At 43.4% G+C, this 24,897-nt stretch overlaps 1 protein-coding gene across 1 annotated transcript in view; it reads right to left on the bottom strand.

Annotated features, from left to right (window-relative positions):
• The window catches only part of LOC126215117 (neuropeptide F-like), a 644,911-nt gene that overhangs the window by 6,972 nt on the left and 613,042 nt on the right, over positions 1-24,897 (bottom strand). The window contains exons 3-4 of the mRNA XM_049941771.1: positions 18,703-18,852; positions 7,725-7,776 (exon numbers count right to left, since the gene is read on the bottom strand). Coding sequence (XP_049797728.1) covers positions 7,725-7,776; positions 18,703-18,852 — 202 coding nt within the window. The remainder of the gene's footprint in view (positions 1-7,724; positions 7,777-18,702; positions 18,853-24,897) is intronic.

Here is a 24,897-nt window from a genome sequence, read left to right as displayed (position 1 = left end):
CTCCGATTTTCACAAAAGTGGTTCCTCATGAATACATAATGGGTTTGCAGTACTCCACATGCGACAATTTTGTGAGTTCGTTTACCGGGATAAATGAAACCATGCCTCATCAGTGAAGAAAGTCATTAAGAATATACCTTCCATTTCGTTGAGCGAAATTGTTGAACCATTGACAATAATGCTATCTCTTGCCATGATCAGTATTTTTCAGTTCTTGCGCGATTGTCACTTTGTATGGGAAAAGTTCTAATTTCTTCCTTACAGCTCTGTGGGCTGTTCCGGCGGTAACATCGATTTCCTGGGCTAGTTTTCTTACTGACTTGTTCGGACTCGTGGACATTTTAACGGAAATATCGAGTAGTTTATCCTCAGACAAAACGCTGGGACGACCACTTCTCGGTGCATCTGTCACTGAACCCGTACTTCGAAATTTGTTAATCAAATCTCGCACATTATCGCGATGTGGGAGTGTTGCCCCGGGAAAACTGAATTAAATGTTTGACTAACTGAAACTGTGTATTTACCGCCAGCATTGAACACTTGTTCGACTAAAAACACACGTTCTTCAATCGTTAGCATTTTAACAGTGACAAAAACGAAACAAACCAACAACGGAACTAAACTTAAACTTTCACGTCAGCACGTAACGACACACACCAACGATACTACTGACACTGGCTGACAAACGAAACAGTGGAATGTTGGGAGAGTCCACTTGAAGGGAAGTAACCCAGACAGGCGAACAATCGTACGGCACATGCGACTAACAACATACGGCACTTCGGAGAGACTTTTTGAACACCCCGTACATCATGCCTCACTTTTAACTAATGTAAATCTTAAGATGGCGGAAAAGTGGTGCCAGAACTTCCACATATCTAAATCGGTAGGACTGAAGACTCAAAAAAGTATATTCATCGCCAAGAAAATAATGTTTTTTATGTCTTCGTACAGATCAACTAGGGTCGCTTCACAACTTCACATCTTTTTCCAGTACTCCATTCCTTCCCATGTTGTCTTTTTCTTCCCGCTGTCCATGTAGTTCCCGATTTCTCCAAAAGTTTCTATTCTGCTCTCAATATCGGTTGAGGTAATACGTGTCACGCACATATTCAGTCGAATTGGCTGCTTCCTTTGTCACAAGAGGGCTACGATTTTAGCGTATAACGTGGCGGTGTGGAACGAAACTATGTCGGCGAGTGAGAAACAGTGTTCTGTAATTCAGTTTCGAATTCGAAGAGTTTTTCCTCAGATTTAATACCCTGTTCTTTGGCATCGCAATGCCAGACCCCGCACGAGCATTGTGACATCTGCAACAATCCGAAGCCTTGGGTTCACTCACATCGATTATCCGCCATGAAATCCCGACTATACCCTATCCGATTTTCATAAATTTCCAGAATTTGAAGGTTTCACTTTGATAATGACGAAGCGATGCAAGCAGACGTGAGGTCGCGATTCCGTCAACAATTTCAAATATTCTGCAGTAACAGTAAATAAACTCGTATCTCGTTGGGAGCAACATGTTCGTCGCCAGGGTGACTATGTTGAGAAATAGATTACAGACACGAAGAACGAAGATGTAGAATGTTAATAAAGTTTGTTTTATTTAATAAGCTTTAAAAGTTTTCACATAAAATGTTAGGAGGCAATGATTTTCAGGAAGTTTTTGAAATATTTTCCTAAGATGTTTTATATCTGTCATTTCTGATTGTTTGATCTGGTTCTTCTCTAGTTGTCTGTAATCGATTCTGTTGTCGCTTTCTATTACCAGAAATACAGCAATATTTGTTCCATTCGGTAGAAGTGTTCAATGATGACTAGACTGCACTATGATATTTGTTCTATGTTTTCATAGATCTCGTTGTTACTTCTCATTTTCCAACAATTAGTAATTACACACATTGTTCCTCTAATAAACCTTCTTTCAAGTACGCTTCTTCTGTTCAGCTTATAGTTCATTGTTAGCCATTCACATACATGTAGACATCTTTATCTTACCGCTGTGGTTTCCTGTTGAAGATACTTTTGTCCATCCATACGCTCTTGCTATTTTACTAATTCTTACGGCTATTGCAAATTCGTCTAGTTTCTCCAACATATTTAAATTCACTAACTCGCCCTACTTTTAACTATCTGAAATTCTATGTATTTTATCATGGATTTTGTAGTTTTTGAGATCAGTTCTGATCGCTGTTTCTTCCAGAAGATTTATTTGGGTAACTGCTTCTGTCAGATTTTGTGAGAAGCCAGGCAGTTTACCTTAATTCCTTTGGTTATCCTTCCCAGAATTACTGCTTAAATAGTGTCATTTTAAACTCCACATTCCACACCTTACAGCCTTTTTCAAATTGCAGTTGATCAGAAAGATGTCCCCTTGTTTAGCAACAGATTATATTTCATGTGGCTAACAAGGGGACCCTCCATACTGTAAATCACGGGTTCTGATGCGCTTCAAGTATGTTGTAGAGGCACTTACCCTGAGTACCTGGCTATCCGGTTTTTTAGCGACGGGCCTTGGTTTTTGAGAAAATCTATTTTGAAGTTCAATGTGCTATTTGTATACACGTAACATTACGTGATTTCGAGCAAGTCACCGTAGCGCAGCGGTAAAGGTTCACGGCTACCGCGCTGGAGGTGCTGTGTTCGAATCCTGCCCCCATATGTTTTTTTATGTATGCAAGAACCGTCCGGAAAATTTGGTCCTCACGTTAAAAAACGAGTGCTCAAATTAACTGGGAAATACAGAAATGTAGTCGTGTGCTGCACGAAATCCGGGAAGTTAACGAAACTGGGGTACGAAGAATTTTTTAGTTCTGTAATTCTCCTGTACGTGGGATAGAAACAAATTTTGTACATCACCGATTCGTGGGGAGGTGAAACCGATTCAACTTTATACGATCATCTGTTCACTGATGAAAGCGAGCACCTGCACCCTAAAAGTGGTCCCACCAAAGTGCACTCCTTATTGCCAGCCCTGCGATGTTTATTTTTACCGACAGGTGAAAAAATCTTCACGAAAATGATTCGGAATGCTCCCGACTTGATGGAAAACAATAGAGAGATCGCTTCTAGGGAAGATTCGATAAAAGTACATTCGCTAATACTACATCGCTTCAGCGCACCTAATTTTGAAAGCATGATTAGATACGCATGGTTCGCTTCGAAATTAGCGGATGAGAGAGAAATATTTTTTGAATGCGAAAGAATTGTGTTTCCCTGTATCGCTCATGAAGAAACCGTGCGCCTGCAAGACGGTTGCTTTCATGAAATGCGCGTGACGCTGCGAAAATTTGTGCTTCGGTTGTTTCTATGATAAATATCAGCCACAGTATTGTTCTGGCACATCAAGCAATGTGGACGATGAAAAATAAGATTTTGTAATATTGTGTGACAGGAAAAATTAATAACTGAATATACACTCCTGGAAATTGAAATAAGAACACCGTGAATTCATTGTCCCAGGAAGGGGAAACTTTATTGACACATTCCTGGGGTCAGATACATCACATGATCACACTGACAGAACCACAGGCACATAGACACAGGCAACAGAGCATGCACAATGTCGGCACTAGTACAGTGTATATCCACCTTTCGCAGCAATGCAGGCTGCTATTCTCCCATGGAGACGATCGTAGAGATGCTGGATGTAGTCCTGTGGAACGGCTTGCCATGCCATTTCCACCTGGCGCCTCAGTTGGACCAGCCTTCGTGCTGGACGTGCAGACCGCGTGAGACGACGCTTCATCCAGTCCCAAACATGCTCAATGGGGGACAGATCCGGAGATCTTGCTGGCCAGGGTAGTTGACTTACACCTTCTAGAGCACGTTGGGTGGCACGGGATACATGCGGACGTGCATTGTCCTGTTGGAACAGCAAGTTCCCTTGCCGGTCTAGGAATGGTAGAACGATGGGTTCGATGACGGTTTGGATGTACCGTGCACTATTCAGTGTCCCCTCGACGATCACCAGTGGTGTACGGCCAGTGTAGGAGATTGCTCCCCACACCATGATGCCGGGTGTTGGCCCTGTGTGCCTCGGTCGTATGCAGTCCTGATTGTGGCGCTCACCTGCACGGCGCCAAAGACGCATACGACCATCATTGGCACCAAGGCAGAAGCGACTCTCATCGCTGAAGACGACACGTCTCCATTCGTCCCTCCATTCACGCCTGTCGCGACACCACTGGAGGCGGGCTGCACGATGTTGGGGCGTGAGCGGAAGACGGCCTAACGGTGTGCGGGACCGTAGCCCACCTTCATGGAGACGGTTGCGAATGGTCCTCGCCGATACCCCAGGAGCAACAGTGTCCCTAATTTGCTGGGAAGTGGCGGTGCGGTCCCCTACGGCACTGCGTAGGATCCTACGGTCTTGGCGTGCATCCGTGCGTCGCTGCGGTCCGGTCCCAGGTCGACGGGCACGTGCACCTTCCGCCGACCACTGGCGACAACATCGATGTACTGTGGAGACCTCACGCCCCACGTGTTGAGCAATTCGGCGGTACGTCCACCCGGCCTCCCGCATGCCCACTATACGCCCTCGCTCAAAGTCCGTCAACTGCGCATACGGTTCACGTCCACGCTGTCGCGGCATGCTACCAGTGTTAAAGACTGCGATGGAGCTCCGTATGCCACGGCAAACTGGCAGACACTGACGGCGGCGGTGCACAAATGCTGCGCAGCTAGCGCCATTCGACGGCCAACACCGCGGTTCCTGGTGTGTCCGCTGTGCCGTGCGTGTGATCATTGCTTGTACAGCCCTCTCGCAGTGTCCGGAGCAAGGATGGTGGGTCTGACACACCGGTGTCAATGTGTTCTTTTTTCCATTTCCAGGAGAGTATCTTTATAATTTCGCACACCTTACACTACGTTGATATTCTCTGAAATAAAATTGAAAAATTCGGTCGATTTTGAAAAAAAAAGTACATCAGCAGGATACGAACACGGTACGTCCAGCGAGGTAGCCGTGAACCTTTACCGCTGCGCTACGCTGACTTGCTCGAAATCACGTAATGTTACGGGTATACAAGTCGCGCAATGAACTTCAAAATCGATTTTCTCAAAAACCAAGGCCCGTCGCTAAAAAACCGGATAGACAGGTACTAAGGGTGAGTGCCTCTGCAACATATTTGAAGCGCATCAAAATCCGTGATTTACAGTATGGAGGGTCCCCTTGTAATATATTTCTTCCATAAATTCAACTTAAGGTATAATATTCGGAAAAGTTAACGCTAAGCTAATAACAAGCATTGAAATAATTATTACATTAACATTTTTGCTTAAAAACATCAGTAAATTTATGTTTGAAATTGCGAGTAATGTTAGTTTTTATGTGAAAGATACAGAACGCCGAGGTAGCAGCTGGGAGAGCCTGGCTACAAGTATTAGCAGCGCCTCTGTGCCGTCAAGAGAAATACGGGGTGGTCACAATCAAAGTGGAGCTACTCATAGAGCCCTGGAGTGCGTTCTAATTATCATCTGCCAGCGAAACTTGATAGATATGCTGATACGTTAACGTGGAACCGATCTACGCCAGAAAAAAATTACTTTCAACTGCGGCCACCATGTGCGTATCTGGCGCTATGAATGCAAGAAAGACGTGTAGAGACGTTTCCACATGTAACGGATTAGGAACAGGGCGGGGTCATGGAGGGATAACCAAGTGAGAAACGCATAATGTGGATTTTATGAATAACCGCTGCCTTCACAATTTGTTCTATATGGACACTGGAGATGTCGACGAGATGCTGTACAGCACCAGATTTGCACCTGGTGGCCAAAATTGGAACTAATATTTTTTTGAGTGTAAATCGGTTCCGCATAACCCATTAGCATATCTACCAAGTTTCGCTGCCACATGATAATTACAGCCCATATAGGGCCTTCGTGGGTAGCTGTACTTTTTTTTTGTTGTATACACCCAGTATGATAAGTAAAAACGTTATTCAGAATTAAATCATCGTCTGACTTGTAATATTACATTGTGGCCCCAGCGATGAAGCTAATTATTGAAGAGCTGTATAATTTCTCCTAAATACACTCCTGGAAATTGAAATAAGAACACCGTGAATTCATTGTCCCAGGAAGGGGAAACTTTATTGACACATTCCTGGGGTCAGATACATCACATGATCACACTGACAGAACCACAGGCACATAGACACAGGCAACAGAGCATGCACAATGTCGGCACTAGTACAGTGTATATCCACCTTTCGCAGCAATGCAGGCTGCTATTCTCCCATGGAGACGATCGTAGAGATGCTGGATGTAGTCCTGTGGAACGGCTTGCCATGCCATTTCCACCTGGCGCCTCAGTTGGACCAGCGTTCGTGCTGGACGTGCAGACCGCGTGAGACGACGCTTCATCCAGTCCCAAACATGCTCAATGGGGGACAGATCCGGAGATCTTGCTGGCCAGGGTAGTTGACTTACACCTTCTAGAGCACGTTGGGTGGCACGGGATACTTGCGGACGTGCATTGTCCTGTTGGAACAGCAAGTTCCCTTGCCGGTCTAGGAATGGTAGAACGATGGGTTCGATGACGGTTTGGATGTACCGTGCACTATTCAGTGTCCCCTCGACGATGACCAGTGGTGTACGGCCAGTGTAGGAGATCGCTCCCCACACCATGATGCCGGGTGTTGGCCCTGTGTGCCTCGGTCGTATGCAGTCCTGATTGTGGCGCTCACCTGCACGGCGCCAAACACGCATACGACCATCATTGGCACCAAGGCAGAAGCGACTCTCATCGCTGAAGACGACACGTCTCCATTCGTCCCTCCATTCACGCCTGTCGCGACACCACTGGAGGCGGGCTGCACGATGTTGGGGCGTGAGCGGAAGACGGCCTAACGGTGTGCGGGACCGTAGCCCAGCTTCATGGAGACGGTTGCGAATGGTCCTCGCCGATACCCCAGGAGCAACAGTGTCCCTAATTTTCTGGGAAGTGGCGGTGCGGTCCCCTACGGCACTGCGTAGGATCCTACGGTCTTGGCGTGCATCCGTGCGTCGCTGCGGTCTGGTCCCAGGTCGACGGGCACGTGCACCTTCCGCCGACCACTGGCGACAACATCGATGTACTGTGGAGACCTCACGCCCCACGTGTTGAGCAATTCGGCGGTACGTCCACCCGGCCTCCCGCATGCCCACTATACGCCCTCGCTCAAAGTCCGTCAACTGCACATACGGTTCACGTCCACGCTGTCGCGGCATGCTACCAGTGTTAAGGACTGCGATGGAGCTCCGTATGCCACGGCAAACTGGCTGACACTGACGGCGGCGGTGCACAAATGCTGCGCAGCTAGCGCCATTCGACGGCCAACACTGCGGTTCCTGGTGTGTCCGCTGTGCCGTGCGTGTGATCATTGCTTGTACAGCCCTCTCGCAGTGTCCGGAGAAAGTATGGTGGGTCTGACACGCCGGTGTCAATGTGTTCTTTTTTCCATTTCCAGGAGTGTATTTATTTACCCCTCGATATTAAAATTCATCAGCCACAAAAAAGTCTCACGTAGTGGCTAGGAACGCAAATGGAGATCAGCCTGTGTCCATAAAGCATGCTCCTTCAAATTCACCGTGCCCTCCTCTAATTATTCATAACGTGCCACACATATCCGGAAGCTGTCTTAATTTCTAACACTGTAGCGACAACTGCTCCGAGCGCATACGCTTACACTCAGGTCAACAAGGTTCCTTTCTGACACATCTGATCTGAAACTTACCGGCATGACATCATCGACGACATCCGGTCGGAGTTCGGAGCGCTTTCCGAATCTGTAACAGAGAAACAAAAGAACACAGGTGTGATTAGATGTTACGAGGCATGCGTTTTTCAAACAGCACTCGGTAAAGAACAGCGAGGAAAAATCCAGCCCTGCAGGCTCTTAAGAAAAGTGACATACTTTAGAGTCACCAGGAACTGCTCATTAAGTAAATTGTTACTAGCTACCGATCATTTTTCATTCAGTTGACCTTGAGCTGCCATAAAATTATTTATAAATGCCTGTTTGTGATCGTTCTTACTGTGGGATCAGATTAAATGAGAGCTGTCATATGTCAAGGGTAAAGTACGAGTACACTGTACAGCCAATAGTAAAACGTACTGTTCCTCTTCTTTTCCGAGTTATAGATCCCAAATTTCCGCAGGGCGGCTTGTTAATTTTGGATTTAGCAATGTTAGTGGTACTGCCTTTTCTTTTGTTCCCCGCGCCCCCCCGCCCTCCCACCGACCCTCTGGGAAGGAATTTGTGAACTCCATCTGCCTACATCAAAGTATGCGGGTGCCTTTTAAGAGTTTATAATCGTATAACTGATGCAGCAAGTGACAGCCAGCCCAGCATTCACCTAGTGGGATGTGGAAAACCACCTAAAAACCATATCCAGGCTGCCCAGCACACCGAGCATCGTCGTTAATCGACTGGGCAAATTCGAGGGTCACCGCATCTCCACAAACCGCCGTAGCAGTGTGCTAGCATATAGGTGGGTCAGGAGAGCGGAAATGTACTGACACAGGTAATCAATCTTTGTATAGTGCCATCATCCGTACACCTGAAGAATAAACACAGATAGTGGTACATACTGGCGCACAGGTTAATGCTGTGTTACTTGACTACCAGCAGACACTTGATACTGTTCCACGCTACCACGTATTGGACAAAACATGAGCGTGTGGAATATCAGACTAGCGGTGTGATTTGACTGAAGAGTTCCTAGAATATAGAACAGAGCCTGTCACTCCCAGTAGAGAGAAATCTTCAGATATAAAAGTAACTTTAGCTGTACTGCAGTAGTACGCATGGACATACGAACAGATATTTTTATATGTGGTATTTTAACATGTACACATATCAGTGTGCAGTTTTTTCCTCTGTGTCAAACAGTTTTGCCTCAGACGTATCACATAATTTACTTCCTGATATTTTCTGCACAGTTTTAATTGCACCACTAAGTGGGCTACGCTTGTCAGTGTAGACTAAACATTTTGCATCCATGTGTCCACACCTCAAAATGTGACCAGCTACCCGGGGGGAAAATAAGAATTAATGGCTTGCTCTTGCCACATGTACTTGGAAGTACTAACCAACCTAAAAACATACTACTCGTAATAAGAATTAGACTGCAAATGTCGTAAATACTAGTGTAATGTTCAGACACCATCCTCTCAAAGAATAGTTCTTATACCCATTACACCTAATACATACATAAGCTAGAGGGAAATCCCAGAAGCTCTGCGAAGGCTTTCCAAGGATGATGATGTTTTATAGAGAAGAGTGACAACACTAGGAAATTGTGGAAATGTGCAGGATGGCCTGCAGAGGATAGACACCTGCTGCAAGAAGTGGCAACTGACCCTCAACATATATATATATATATATATATATATATATATATATATATATATATATATATATATTACTGCTTGTAAATAACCGTTATCGTTTTATACATAATTGAGAAACAATGATTGGAAGCAGACAAATCCATAAAATATCTAGGAGCATGCATACAGAGCAATTTGAATCATAACGACCACCTAAAATCAACTGAAGGTAAAGTATATGCCAGACTGAGATTCATTAGGAGAGCCTCCATAAGTGGAGTCCGCCCACAAAGGCGGTAGCAAAACCCTCGTTCAACCAATACTTGAATAATGCTCTTCAGTATGGAATCCGTACCAGACAATACTGATAGAGGACATAGAGAAGGTCCAAAGAAGAGCAGTGCATTTCGTCACAGGTTCACTTAGCAAGGGCGAAAGCATCACGGAGATGCTAAGCCGACTCCAATGGCAGGCGCTGCAAGAGAGGAGTTTTGCACCATATTATGATCTACTGTTAATGTTCCCAGAGTGTATGTTCCTAGAAGAGTCAACTGATATATTGCTTCTTCGTACATGTATCTCCTGAAAAGACCATGAAGGTAGGGTTACATAGGTATCAGCTCACACTGTCGCTTATCACCACTCGTTCAACCCACCAGTCGCGACTGGAACGGCAAAAGGGTGGGGCGGGGGGGCAGTGATAAACAAACCACCCTCCATCACATACCATAAGGTAGCTTCCGGAGTAAAGATGAAGATTATGGATTATGTTATGACCAGTTCTTGTTGGTTCTGAAATGTGACAGAGAAAAAGGACGCACTTGTGGGGTTGGTGGTGGCAAAGATCGGGCCTTTGCTTTTCTCAAGCAGCAGTTGCGTAAAATGCGCTCGGTAGTAAACCCGTGGAAAAGCTAAGGCTTTGTGTATAATGTGGAGCTCTGTACCTACATATAAGAAAAATTTCATATCTTATGTGATCAAAAGTATCGGGACACACCTATGTAATGCGAAATGGACCACTAGATGTCGGCATAAAAGAAAGACAGATAGTACTGAGTTTTCAGTAGAGAAGACTGAAATCCAGAAGGAGCTTCCTACTTACAACTGTACCAGTTCCAAGTTCAACAGAAGCCTGCCGAACCGAGTTGTGGTGAACAAAGTCTACTGGAGGTTTATGGACAGCAGAAGAGAACCTACCATCAGGCTGCCATCTCCAATACGAGGTACACAAGATCCTCAACAGGTTAGGAACAGGGCTGAAAAGGTGCAAGACTTATTTGAAGACGTGGGGTACCTACCAGTGATGATGGATATTGTGAATGTGGGGTAAGGCAAGACTCTTTAGCGCTTGTGGTCTGCAGTAACCTGAGCTAACCCTGTGACATGCGAGAGTTGCTTGAAGGAAATAAACGTCCCATTCTGGTTGCTGAACACGGCACTCATAAAGTGTAAACTTCTCTGGCAATCAACGTTAGATTTTAGTTTTTTTTACATCTACATTGATACTCTGCAAATCACACTGAAGTGTCTGGCAGAGGGTCCCTCGAACCACATTCACAATATATTCAAATTTCGAACAGCACGTGGAAAAAACGAACACCTGTATCTTTCCGTGCGAGCTCTTATTTTATTATGACAATCGTTTCTCCCTATATAGGTCGGTGTCATCAAAATACTTTCGCATTGGGAGGAGAAAGATGGTGACTGAAATTTCGCCGCAACGACAAACGTCTTTGTTTTAATAATGTCCACCCCAAATTCTGTATCATGTCAGTGGCACACTCTCCCCTATTCCGTGATAATACAAAAGTGCTGCTCTTCTTTGAACTTTTTAGATGTACTCCGTCAACCCTATCTGGTAAGGATACCAGTACGTTCTGAGGTGAACTCTGTGTATGTCCATAATATAATATATATGCATTCCCGAACGATTGTTCGCTATCTCGTTATAATCGGTTGTTGACCCACTATCACCTATTTCAAGGTTTCAGAACAATGTAGCTCATAGTAATTGTTCAAACTGCCGACCGCCAGTCTCAATGCATGCATGGCAACAGCTCATGAAGTTCTGCCGCACTCCCTCAAAGATCTCTGGTAACTGAAACTTCCTGGCAGATTAAAACTGTGTGCCGGACCGAGACTCGAGCTCGGGACCTTTGCCTTTCGCGGGCAAGTACTCTATCTCAGTCTGGAAACATCCCCCAGGCTGTAGCTAAGCCATGTCTCCGCAATATAATTTCTTTCAGGAGTGCTAGTTCTGCAAGTTTCTCAGGAGAGCTTCTGTAAAGTTTCGAAGGTAAGAGACGAGATACTGACAGAAGTAAAGATGTAAGGACGGGGTGTGAGTCGTGCTTGGGTAGCTCAGTGGGTAGAGCACTTGCCCGCGAAAAGGCAAAGGTCCCGAGTTCGGGTCTCGGTCGGGCACACAGTTTTAATCTGCGAGGAAGTTTCATATCAGCGCAAACTCCGCTGCAGAGTGAAAATCTCATCTCTGGTAACTGTTGTGCCAGGAGACAGGCAAGTTAGACCGTAGCAAGCAGGCCTTCATCAACTTCTAAAGGGGGTTTCATACATCGAGAGATGACACAGGACATTAAAAGTGAATCTACATGGAACCTAGAATCTGGAAATGTACAACGCAGTTCAACAATTGGAGAAGAACAGCACAACGAAAGATAAGTACAAACATGTCGGTCGGGCCCCATTTAGCTAGCCTTGCGGCAACGGATATTTTTTTGTGTATACCATACGACCTAGGAGAGCACTTAAAAATTCCGGACAAGAAAGTGGAGTGCCAGTTACAACCTACACAGCCTGAGACTCTTAAGGAAGCGATTATAATTACATGAAAGGTCCTCAGTAACAGAGGGAAATTTTTACTCTGCAGCGGAGTGTGCGCAGAGATGAAACTTTCTGGCAGATTAAAACTGTGTGCCGGACCGAGACTCGAACTCGGGTCCTTTGCCTTTCGTGGAGCACTTGCCCGCGAAAGGCAAAGGTCCTGAGTTCGAATCTCGGTCCGGCACACAGTTATAATCTCCCAGGAAGTTTCAGGTCCTCATTAAGTTTGTATAGTCTATATTAGACCAATTACACGAGAGTTTTGTTGTTTTCTCCTCAACCGTTTTCGGACATGGCGTATCTCAGTATTTCACTGCTACCTATTCCAATTAACAGGATGAAGTCCAAAGTTCATTGACCCGCCCGCTTCAGATTCAAGCGCTTGGAACATGACAAGGGACGCCCTTCATCGCTTCATTTGCGAGTTTCGAGTGCTGGCTTTGTGCGAAGTGTGTAGCAGAATGCGTGGGAATCCACAGGTGCGAATGGTTCTTCACAGAACAGAAGTTGTTTTCGTACTGTTTGGAGTGCGCAATTAAGGCTGTCCAACATCCATGCCATCTGAAGAATTGTAACCACGTCTGTGTCTTCAGCGATCGATTGTTGCACACCTCCGCCCCCTCTCTGCCACAAATCGCCATCAAACGCACCCTCCTAATAGGTACGCACTATATATCTTCTCACAAGTTGCGGAAAAGGAAATCGCAAAGTTGTTCGCACAATCAAACACATCCATTACGGATACTGCAGAACAATGTGAGCGTGTAATACGAAATATTTTAGTAATAATATTTGTCAGCACTATCAATAAAAATAAAACATTAAGAACTACCTATCTCTGTAAGCAGAAAAACAGAAACTGAAAATGTTTAAAATGGAAAATTTTTAAAATTACTTTTTATTAATGACAAGTAGTGAAAAGTCATTTTTTTTGGTGAAAAATTGGCCCTCATAAGCTGTAAAATAATAGCAATGGCTCTGTTGCAAACTCGTGACAACATTCAGTTGTACCCACCACATCACTACACTGCTACACTACGCTCGACGTCGTACAGCGCAACTTACCAGTTTTAAATGAATTTTTGTAGATGTTTTAGACAGTATTTTCGTTATAATGTCGCAAATTTATTAGTTTTCAGTAAAAAGAAATAAAGGAGTAAGACAAGATTGTTTCTTTCCTTATCACTGTTAATATCTTCGTGGACGAGGTCACAGTAAGATAGAATCAGATTTCTTTGAAAATGCTCTCTGTCCTTAGTGCAGAGCAAGTAGTATTTTGTGTGCAGAGGATGTTGCAACTGTGCAATAGACAGAAGATAATTTACAGATGCGGCTATACAGCTTAAGAAATATAACAGAGAATATGAACTGATATCATCTCCACGCGGATTAAAAGTGATTGCATTTCTGGCAAAAAAGCACGATAAGGTACTAAAATTGGACTAATGGAAATATATCGGATCAGGTGCCCACCTTTACGTATCTTGGATGTGAAATGTTCCCAACAAGAGATCGCGACATAGAACCAAAACTTTGCAACTTTGAAGATACTTGTCCGACAGTTCGTAGTTCTCTGGAAGACAAAACTAAAAACGAAACTGAACTGAAACTTTATACAACAACTAAACCACTCGGCAATGCCTCATTGTTGTTAAATAAGTGTGGAAATTGGGTATATGTTCTAATCTGGCGTGGCACTGACAATTGCGTCAGGATGGAAATTTCGGCTCCTCGCTGCTATTTTGGTCCACTTCGAAAGTATTCGTATATAGATTATGACTGAAAAAATACTCCTTGTATCCTTTCTGCTTTTTACTTTTTTCAAGATCTCATTTTTTGCACACAACACCACTACAGTACTTAAGAATATAAACCACTTTTCGTTTTTTGGGTGCTCTGTGGTAAGAGCATTGGCTGGTCTACTGAATTACCAGTTCGTGAAAAGATAACATGAGATAATGACAAGCGAAAAAATTTGCCTAATTGTTTAAATACCCTGCTGCGCCCCCCATGTATATATATTTGTTGTTGAAAAATGAATAGCCTGTGTCCTTATAGTGTACAACATAGTTTTAGTTACTGGGATACTGTACAGTAGCAGTAGTGAATGCACGCATATAACTGAACACGGCAGATACCATCTGAACCTAAATTAGTTCAAAGGACCATGAGTCTTCTTTATTGTCACTCCAAACGAAATCTTGATTTACTTAAAATGATTGCGTAAATCAGTTGGCATCACTGGTATACGGGTTATGAGACACCTCTCAAGCTGCTGGAGCTGAGAGGTTAGTAACTTCAGTGACAGTATATCGCTTAGTTTCATTCCCTGAATAGGTAGCATTACAAAGTTTCATACGATTCAGACGGCATAGTAGAATTCAAATCATTAGGCGATAAACCGCAAATATAACTTATCTAATATAGGTCTTCTGTTTAATCGGCTCCGAGGAAGAAAACAAAACAGCGCATTGTTGTGTATACAATTTTTGTCTAAAATTATATGCGCGGAGAAGAAATTATAAAATGATTTAAATGTGCCTCCTATCGTGGTTATATCCGACGTCGAGAAAGAAAAAGAAACTGCACGCTTTTACAACACAACAAACACAGCATTGTCTTCCTCTCAGTCAGTTTTAGAAGTATGGTAATTCTCTTCCTTAAGTTGTACAACGAAGGAATCACCATCACACTGTACGTTGAAGAACACTTTCATCAAATAACTGTAGCATATACGCACAAAGCGCGAACATTCTAGAGAAGAACCGCGCGAAGACAGATATGTCAAAGATCCTCAATCAAAGAGTCTCTATCAAAGAGTCTACAAGTCAAAGTCGAAAAATGGTGATTCTTGCAGTCGATAGTCGCCAACAGCAGAAAATGTATACATTGTTGTATAAAACGATATATATGCTCTATCCGCCCAATATTTATGAAAGTATTATGTAAAAATTTGGAATAAAGAGTTCAAGAACTTTTCAAGATTTTTTTCTAACAACGATTCCTCGTTATATGTTAGTACAGAAATAAATGGCCATGCCGGTAATATTATGTGGATGTGAGACGTGGGTACTCTCAAAGCAAAGACAGAAGGAAAATTACATCAGATGAGATGAAATTTCTCAGATAAGTCAAAGGCTGCACATCAACGGACAAATGACGAATCACAGAAATACAAGAGGTACAAATTTTCAATCTGGAAAACAAAACTAGAGCAACCATTTAAAAAACATCATCCACTCAGTCCAGGAAGCTTGGATGTGCTGATGACTAGGTACAAAAACAAAGTACAAACAAATTGCGGTCACTGAGGATATATTAATAAAGGAGATAAGTTTAATGTTTCATTAGTTTCGTAAATAGGGATTTCAGCTGAACCCAGACAAAATTGAATTCACTTGCTTTCATCTGAGAAATATCCTAACAAACCACAAACTGGACATATTTTTTTAGGATGGTTGTCTGGCCCATAACAAATATCTAGGGTATCTTGGAGTTACACTTGACACATTATTTGAACACCATCCAATATGGACTGTAACCAAACTGAGGTCAAGAATCAGCCTTATCTATTCTGCGGCAAAATTTCGCAGTCATTCTCTATGACAGCAGCGAAACGAAGCTGCTAGATACTAACTAAATCAAACAAAGCTGATTGTTATTGCCACAGATGATTCCACTCAATCTGACTACCTACCTGAGCTGCATTCCACCACCTAACCTGAAAAGAAAGAATAATATTCTCAGGGAATATACGAAAATCTTCAATGATCTGCAGCTGCCAAGCCATGACGACATATCTGCTGTCCAAATTAACAGACTTTGCTCGAGACATCTTCCACACAGAACATCTACCAACCTGGTGATCACAGCTCCAGTCTTAACGAAGTTTGGATGCAAGACTGGTATAACAACACTCCAGACCAGCTCCACAGCTTTCTCCAAACCAACAACAAACCATTTTAGCTTGATGTACCCTAGAGGACATTGTGTGTGCTCAACATGATCTGGACTAACCAGAGGAGATGTGGTGACCTGATACACAAATCTCCGGAGACTACCACTGCTGAGTGCAGATGTGGATTCCCAAGGCAGACTGTCAGACATATTGTTGAAGAGTACCCTCAAATTCGTACCCTGAAACACCTCAGCAACATTTGTGAAGAACTATGTAAATACGAATATAAATTCGTAAATAATGTACCTATTTTATTTGTGTTTCCAAAGTGATGTGTAATTAAGACACAAAGAAATTAATGACATTAGCTGCTGGTGGACATTGATTTAAATTGGCAGGGAAAGTTTGTCTGTTATTATGGACATGTCTGGGGAACAGACATTGCATATATGATGTGTAATTGCCATAAAATTAATAATGATAATTTATTTATAAATTTTATCAACCTGGGTAGCCATGCATGTTAAAGCGCCGCTTCTGGGATAAGGAAGTAAGCTGGCCCCAGATCGAGTCCGCCTGTCTCAATGCTGTCCATCCTGGATGTGGTTTTTAGTTGGTTTCCCGCATCCCAATAGGTGAATACTGGGCTGGTACCCAATTTCCATCTCATTTAGACGATTCACAAACAATTAGAAGAAACTTTCGCTCACTTCGACTTGAACAACACTACACACAGGCAGTTGGGATAGATCCAGGAAGGGCATTGGTCCACTTCTTAAACTGACCATGCCAAATTAGTTCCTTATCATTCCGCCACTGCGCAGATTCGAGACAAAGGCACAAGAAAATAATTGTGAAAGTGATCTGTAATTGTCATACCGTTAATAATAATAACTTACTAGATGAGAAACCTAGTGTTCCCCAGGTTAGAATATGTGGCATGAGAGAAGGCGTGAGTATTTTAGATACAAAATACATACAGATGTATGTCTCATTGAGAATATTATGACTGCAGTTATCCTGTTACTGACCCAGTTGGTCGTGGAGGATGGCAGGGGTGAGTGTGGTGGGCTAAAGCACACAAAATATGGAGCAATAAATACTCGTAGGTAAAGCTAAAATATATATCACTTACAAGTTGTATGTGAAAGTGTATGTGAAAGTGTGGTTATTGTTTCATTCACGATGCAATGTAATGGTGATAAGCCTTCAACGCATTTCATCCTCACTGAGGAGGATGAAAGAGAGTGATTGTGGTTGGCAGACTTAGTTCTTTCAGAAGAAGTTATATTCTCTACGACTTTTGAACTTTACTGTATTAGTGAATACATTTGCTTATACAATCATCGCCGTATTTCATCTATACGGGCATTAACATTATGTTACACAGCCATATTTAACCGCAGGTATACAATGGGGCCAATGCTAGTTTAGTAATATTGCCTTAAAATAACAGTATTCAAATGAAGGTGGGAAGAAATGGAACTAACTTTATCTCATGAGGCATTTACTTTTAATTGCATATAAGCATAGGGGGGTTGGCGAAAATGGGCTGATAGATTAAAAACTGATCTATTTGATGTTACAAGTTGTTGTTATAGTTTGAATGACGTAACTGCACAAGCATCGTACTATGTCGGACGAATGAATCGAATGAATGAAGAAAAGGCTTTTTCACATGTATGGCAATGTTCGTAAGTCACAGAGCATGTAGCATTTCCTAAGAGTGTTTTTTGCTACATATTTTGCTGGTTTTTGCTCGTCACAAGCACTCACTGCCACACACCGCGACCGAACTCCATTATTAACAACATGAGACCAAGGGCTACGTACCACAAGAACCACGAGTGGGTGGCAGTGGATGATCATGGAGAAAAGTCTGTCAGTACATACGCATACAAGTGTTATGCCTATAGTTACAGATTTGTAGGTCTTAAGATCATCATTAAGTGAACAGAATTATTTATAATTTGTGACAATACGGAACTGATACTGTTAAAATAAATATTTTAAAAAATATACAGTTGTGGCATCTCTCATGACAATCTGTCATACATTATGAAACTCCTCTCTACTGTCTATCTTTCGAGCATTTTCAGAGACATGTTCAGATGAGGCATGCACAAGTCTACATATTCCTATTTAAACCTGATGCTGCGTACTGGAGTTGACCGTAGACATTTTAATGTATCACCTTGTATGCTAATCACAAGTATACAGGGTGTTACAAAAAGGTACAGCCAAACTTTCAGGAAACATTCCTCACACACAAATAAAGAAAAGCCTGTATAGCTTTTCCTGAGAGTATTTATTGCTACATATTTCTCGGATTTCTGCTCGTCACACTCACCCACTGCCACGCACCGCGACCAAACTAACAACATGAAACCAAGGGCTAGCTACCAACACAACCATGTGTGGGTGGCAAACTGTGTAGGTAACAAAATTTCTTTTCTTACTGTACTAGCGTAGGCGGTAGCAGTATACATGTACAACTGGCAGCTACCATTGTCACTGCCTACAGCCACAGAGCTATGGGGTGTTTACTATTATTGTGCGAACGCTAGGAGTAGCCAGACGTCGGCAAGTGTCCAGCTATGGCGCACAGACTGTATGCCGGCCGCTCTCTCGGGCTACGTACCTGGGCCTGTTGCGCGGCGTGTACATGCGGTCGTACTCCTGCAGCTGCAGCATGCGGACCATCTTCTCGACGCCGCGGAGGTGCTCTGCGATGCTCAGCGTGTCCAGGGGGGAGCGCACCGACAGCGACGCGCCACCCCCGCTGCGAGGGCTGGGGAAGTCGTCAGTTCACATCGCAACTGCCGCCACGTCACATCTACACTTCACAAGGCTTAAAAATGCTGCCAACATCCCTCAAGCTTTCGGGTTGCCCACCTTTATTAGCAGCCCAACTATCCTCAAGCTTTCGAAAATTCCAGAACCTTTGGCAGAGAATTATATCTGACACTATATTTCAGATAATGAATGTAAGGTTGGACAGTGGAACAAATTTCTTTGGAATAGAATTCAGTGTTCATTTACACAAATATCACTGACTAAAACTGTTTTAATTTTCTGATGAGATTTCAGTTCTACAAAAACTCATGTTTTCTGTGAATGGCTGTAAAGTGCACATCAGAGAGTGTGTTCAATAGACATCCACGTTTTAGAGGGCTTAAAAATGCTGCAAATATACCCCAAGCTTTCGTGTTGCCTACCTTTATCAAAAACCAGTTATCTTCAAGTTTCGAAAATAACATTACCTTTTTCAGACAACGATGTTTCACCCATCATATCTGAGTATGAACTTTTGGTGGATTACTGGACTGTGAAACATATTTCATTGGAATAGAATTCAGCATTCATTTACACAAATGTCATTGACTAAGACTGTTGTGACTTTCTGGTAGGTTTTTCTTCAGTTAATTTCTACAAAATCATACGGTTTCTGTGAGTGGCTGTAAAGTGCACGTCAGTAGGTATGTTCAATAGACATCCACGTTTTAGAGGGCTTAAAAATGCTGCAAATATACCCCAAGCTTTCGTGTTGCCTACCTTTACCAGACAATTATCATCAAGCTTTCAAAACTTCCATTACCTTTTTTAGACAATTCTATTTCAGCTATGAAATCTTCACGGGTTATCAGCCGAGTGGCATCGTCTTCTAGTCGCAACGCTTCAATGGACTGCGTATCGAGCATCTTCGCCTGAAGATGCTGGATACGCAGTCCATTGAAACGTTGCGACTAGAAGACGACGCCACCCGGCTGATAACTCGTGAAGATTTCATAGCTGAAATACGCCGAGAAAGCCTGCAATTGCATATAATTCTATTTCACTCACTGTATCTGAGTATATGAATATCTGTTGAATTATTGCAGCAGAATTCAGTGGTCGTTTATAAAAATATCACTGTGAATTTTTTATTTTGGTTCAGTCCTACAACTGTATATGTGTTCAGTGGATAGCTATAAAGTGCATATCAATGGGTACATTTGATCGATTTCCACATTTTAGAAGGCTTAAAAATGTTGCAGATGTTTCGTAATTTTTTGTGTGTCCCACCAGTATCTTTATCAAGAGCCCGTTATCCTCAAGCTTTCGAAATTTCCAGGGTTCATTGTCAAAGACTAACATTCGACTCACTGTATTTCAGTTAATGAAATTCTGGTAAATTACTGGCCAGTGGAACCCATTTCTTTGGAAGCAAATTTTCTGTCTGTTTGCAAAAATATCATGGGCAAAAAATGTTGTGAGTTTTTGATGTGTTTTTATTCCAAAAACTTCTACGAAAACGTATGTTGTCTGTGAATGGCTATAAAGTCCACGTGAGACGGTATTTTCAATGGACGTCCACATTTTAGAAGGCTTACAAAATACTGCAAACAGCACCCCCCCCCCCCCCCCCCCGCCGGCTTTTGTGTGCCCCAGCACTACCTGTATCACAGGACAGTTATTGTCAAGCTTTCGAAAATTCCAGTACCTTTGTCAAAGAATTGTATTTGGCTCAACGTATTTCAGATAATAAATGTCTGGTGAATAACTGGACAGTGAAACGCATTTCTCTGGAGTAGAACTTTCTGTTGTTTTGCGAAAATATCATAAGCTGAAACTGTTGCGAGTTTTATTGAGCTTTTATTTGGGCTCAGTTCTCCAACCGCATATTTGTTCTGTGAATGGCAATATAGCGCGCATCAGAGAGTACATTCAATAGGCATCCACATTTCAGAAAGCTTAATAATGCTGCAAACACCTCTCGAGGTTTTGTGTTCCCCATCAGTACCTGCATCAGGAGCCAATTATCGTCAAGATCTCGAAAATTCTAGTACATTTGTCTAAAAATTATATTAGACCCACTATATTTCAGTAAACGCATGTCAGATAAATGATTGAGCAGCAGTGCATATTCCTTTGGAGGAGGTTTTAGTGTTCTTTTGCAAAAATAGTATAGATGCTTGCTACACAATTGCATGAAGGTCCCACGAATCGCTAGAAAGTGTAAACAGATGGTACTTATTCTACAGTATATTAGAATCACTGTATTTTTCAGCTAAGTGAGTTCTTTATTAAAATAATACCATTTGGATGCTACGGTGTTTCTCAAGGACTACAGCCTTACATCACCGAAAACGGTTTATCGTTTTGCGGAAAACCTCCTGCCTCTGTGGTCAAAAATTGGCACCAAAATAGGACGGCTAAAAAATCTGCAAGCTTCCTCCAAGCTTTTGTATGCCCACCAGCAAACCAGGAGACATATTTTCTTCGAACTTTCGAAAATTCCAATACCTTTGTAAGGAACTGTATTTGACATACTGTTCAAATGGCTCTGAGCACTATGGCACTTAACATCTGAGGCCATCAGTCGCCTAGAACTTAGATCCACTTAAACCTAACCAACCTAAAGACATCACACACATCCATGCCCGAAGCGGGATTCGAACCTGCGACCGTAGCAGTCACGCGGTTCCAGACTGAAGCGCCTAGAACCCCCTCGGCTACCAAGGCCGGTTGATATACTGTCTTCCAGTTCTTAAATGCTTGCTGAATTATTATTTAGTGGAATATACGTATTTGCTGAGAAACTCGGTACTTGTTAAGAAATGTGTAAAAGACCAAATTGTTACTAGGTTTTGATGCTCTGACAGTACATTTCCACAGAATGTGTTCTTTGTTTATCATAATATTAGTGGACTACCACATTTTTTCCGCAGGACTACATTCTCTCCTGACCGAAAATAATGCCTTGTCTTGATGATAACCTTCTGTCCACATTATAAATACGTAATCTATGTCGTTCCAATAAGAAGCGACGGAAGAATCAGTTAACATCCTATCTTTGTGATAAAATACTGAGGCCCAGTTGGAAATTCTAAAGTTTTTTGCAATCTTGTCCGAAGTTTTCATATTCATAGCGTATCTTTATCCCTCAAGCGTTTGAATATTCTAACGTCATTGTCAAGAAGTATAAGTGACTTACGTACTTTCTGTGTGTCGGTCACTGTATTTGTTGTGAATTAATCGGCACGAGAATACATTTCCCTGCAGTAGAATTTGGTCTATGTTTACAGTAGCAAAGGGCAAAAGTATTGCAAACTTTTGATAATTCGACAGGAGAAGTCATCTTTTATTGTCTTTATTATTTATTGGCTTGTGTTTAGTGTATACCATCTCAAGTAATACCTTAATGTGTAGTACACCAAAATATTTTCATTTCTCCCTTTTTTTTAAAAAAAAAACAAAGAGATATTCAGTTGTAAAGAATATAGACCTAACCTTTCTTTCGGGACATCTTGCATAGTGCGAGTTATACACTCCTGGAAATGGAAAAAAGAACACATTGACACTGGTGTGTCAGACCCACCATACTTGCTCCGGACACTGCGAGAGGGCTGTACAAGCAATGATCACACTCACGGCACAGCGGACACACCAGGAACCGCGGTGTTGGCCGTCGAATGGCGCTAGCTGCGCAGCATTTGTGCACCGCCGCCGTCAGTGTCAGCCAGTTTGCCGTGGCATACGGAGCTCCATCGCAGTCTTTAACACTGGTAGCATGCCGCGACAGCGTGGACGTGAACCGTATGTGCAGTTGACGGACTTTGAGCGAGGGCGTATAGTGGGCATGCGGGAGGCCGGGTGGACGTACCGCCGAATTGCTCAACACGTGGGGCGTGAGGTCTCCACAGTACATCGATGTTGTCGCCAGTGGTCGGCGGAAGGTGCACATGCCCGTCGACCTGGGACCGGACCGCAGCGACGCACGGATGCACGCCAAGACCGTAGGATCCTACGCAGTGCCGTAGGGGACCGCACCGCCACTTCCCAGCAAATTAGGGACACTGTTGCTCCTGGGGTATCGGCGAGGACCATCCGCAACCGTCTCCATGAAGCTGGGCTACGGTCCCGCACACCGTTAGGCCGTCTTCCGCTCACGCCCCAACATCGTGCAGCCCGCCTCCAGTGGTGTCGCGACAGGCGTGAATGGAGGGACGAATGGAGACGTGTCGTCTTCAGCGATGAGAGTCGCTTCTGCCTTGGTGCCAATGATGGTCGTATGCGTGTTTGGCGCCGTGCAGGTGAGCGCCACAATCAGGACTGCATACGACCGAGGCACACAGGGCCAACACCCGGCATCATGGTGTGGGGAGCGATCTCCTGCACTGGCCGTACACCACTGGTGATCGTCGAGGGGACACTGAATACTGCACGGTACATCCAAACCGTCATCGAACCCATCGTTCTACCATTCCTAGACCGGCAAGGGAACTTGCTGTTCCAACAGGACAATGCACGTCCGCATGTATCCCTTGCCACCCAACGTGCTCTAGCAGGTGTAAGTTCACTACCCTGGCCAGCAAGATCTCCGGATCTGTCCCCCATTGAGCATGTTTGGGACTGGATGAAGCGTCGTCTCACGCGGTCTGCACGTCCGGCACGAACGCTGGTCCAACTGAGGCGCCAGGTGGAAATGGCATGGCAAGCCGTTCCACAGGACTACATCCAGCATCTCTGCGATCGTCTCCATGGGAGAATAGCAGCCTGCATTGCTGCGAAAGGTGGATATACACTGTACTAGTGCCGACATTGTGCATGCTCTGTTGCCTGTGTCTATGTGCCTGTGGTTCTGTCAGTGTGATCATGTGATGTATGTGACCCCAGGAATGTGTCAATAAAGTTTCCCCTTCCTGGGACAATGAATTCACGGTGTTCTTATTTCAATTTCCAGGAGTGTATAGCGAGCGTAACAAACTTCTCTTCTGTACACTGAAAACTGTGTTAGTGGCTGTTAGTGTGTGACTCTCCACCCAGCTTAGAATCTTACAACATTGGGAGCCAATGTTGAAGACGCTCTGTATGTTATGAGGCACTACTGATGCACATTGATCTGCAGTGTGTATGCCGACGGTATGTTTCGGCGTGCGGAGATGCCCAACAGGTAATTATGGTAGTGTACTTCCATTGTTAAGTTCAAGGTCTGGTTGTGGGTCTACCATTACCGCTGTGAAAACGTAACATGGAGCTGTTTTACAGTTGAAACAACAACTGAAACGCAAATTCCCTCTTAGCGCAAATAGTGATGGGTTTATCCCCATGCTGTGCGATATATCTGGATAATTTTCCGCCGCTCGAGCTATTTACAGATTTGCAATGGCTGATTGGGGCAACTGTCACTTAGAAGGTCTTCAGGGGATTTAACGACAGTTTTGACTGTTTGAGCTGGTTTTCGAAGACAGTTTTTCTATATGTCGACAGCCACAGTCAATGTGCTTGTTTAATTCTGCTGTTATTGTTAAGTCTGTGACAGTTAACGGCGTTGGTATGTCAGAATGTTGTGGAATGAGCAACTGTCGAACAAAATCAAGGTTTAAACTGAATTTCAGTTTTATTTCAAGAGAATTATCGACACCTATAAGACGTCAGCTTGAGCAATCCCTGTATATATTGAAACAGATCCTAGTTCTCTGGACAAATTCAACTGTAGCCAGAAAAAGTTAAGTATTTACTTTGTAACTAGTGATGCAGATTCGAATCAGATATACCAAAACACGTATTTTGGACCTTTTCTTTTTATTAGTTGTGAAGAAATAAGAAATATAGTGTCAAGGTTTGGAAATACCAGAGGTTTGGAATTTCCGAGCGCACCTCCTAATAAGAAGTGGAAACACTCAACGCCATGACGCAGGGCAGTAACAACAATAAAAAAATATTTTTTTAAAATTTTGAAATCTGAAAGAGATCGCGGATTCTTTCACTGTGCCGGCGAAGTTCACATTGTTAGCCGGACAACGGCACTCGTATAAAAGCAAACTGAAATTACAAAAGAGAAGTTTTCTCT

This window comes from Schistocerca nitens, chromosome 12 (genome assembly GCF_023898315.1).
Source record: "Schistocerca nitens isolate TAMUIC-IGC-003100 chromosome 12, iqSchNite1.1, whole genome shotgun sequence".
Lineage (NCBI taxonomy): Eukaryota > Metazoa > Arthropoda > Insecta > Orthoptera > Acrididae > Schistocerca > Schistocerca nitens.
The sequence above is the reverse complement of the archived record's forward strand: the minus strand, read 5'-3'. Positions and strand labels throughout refer to the sequence as shown.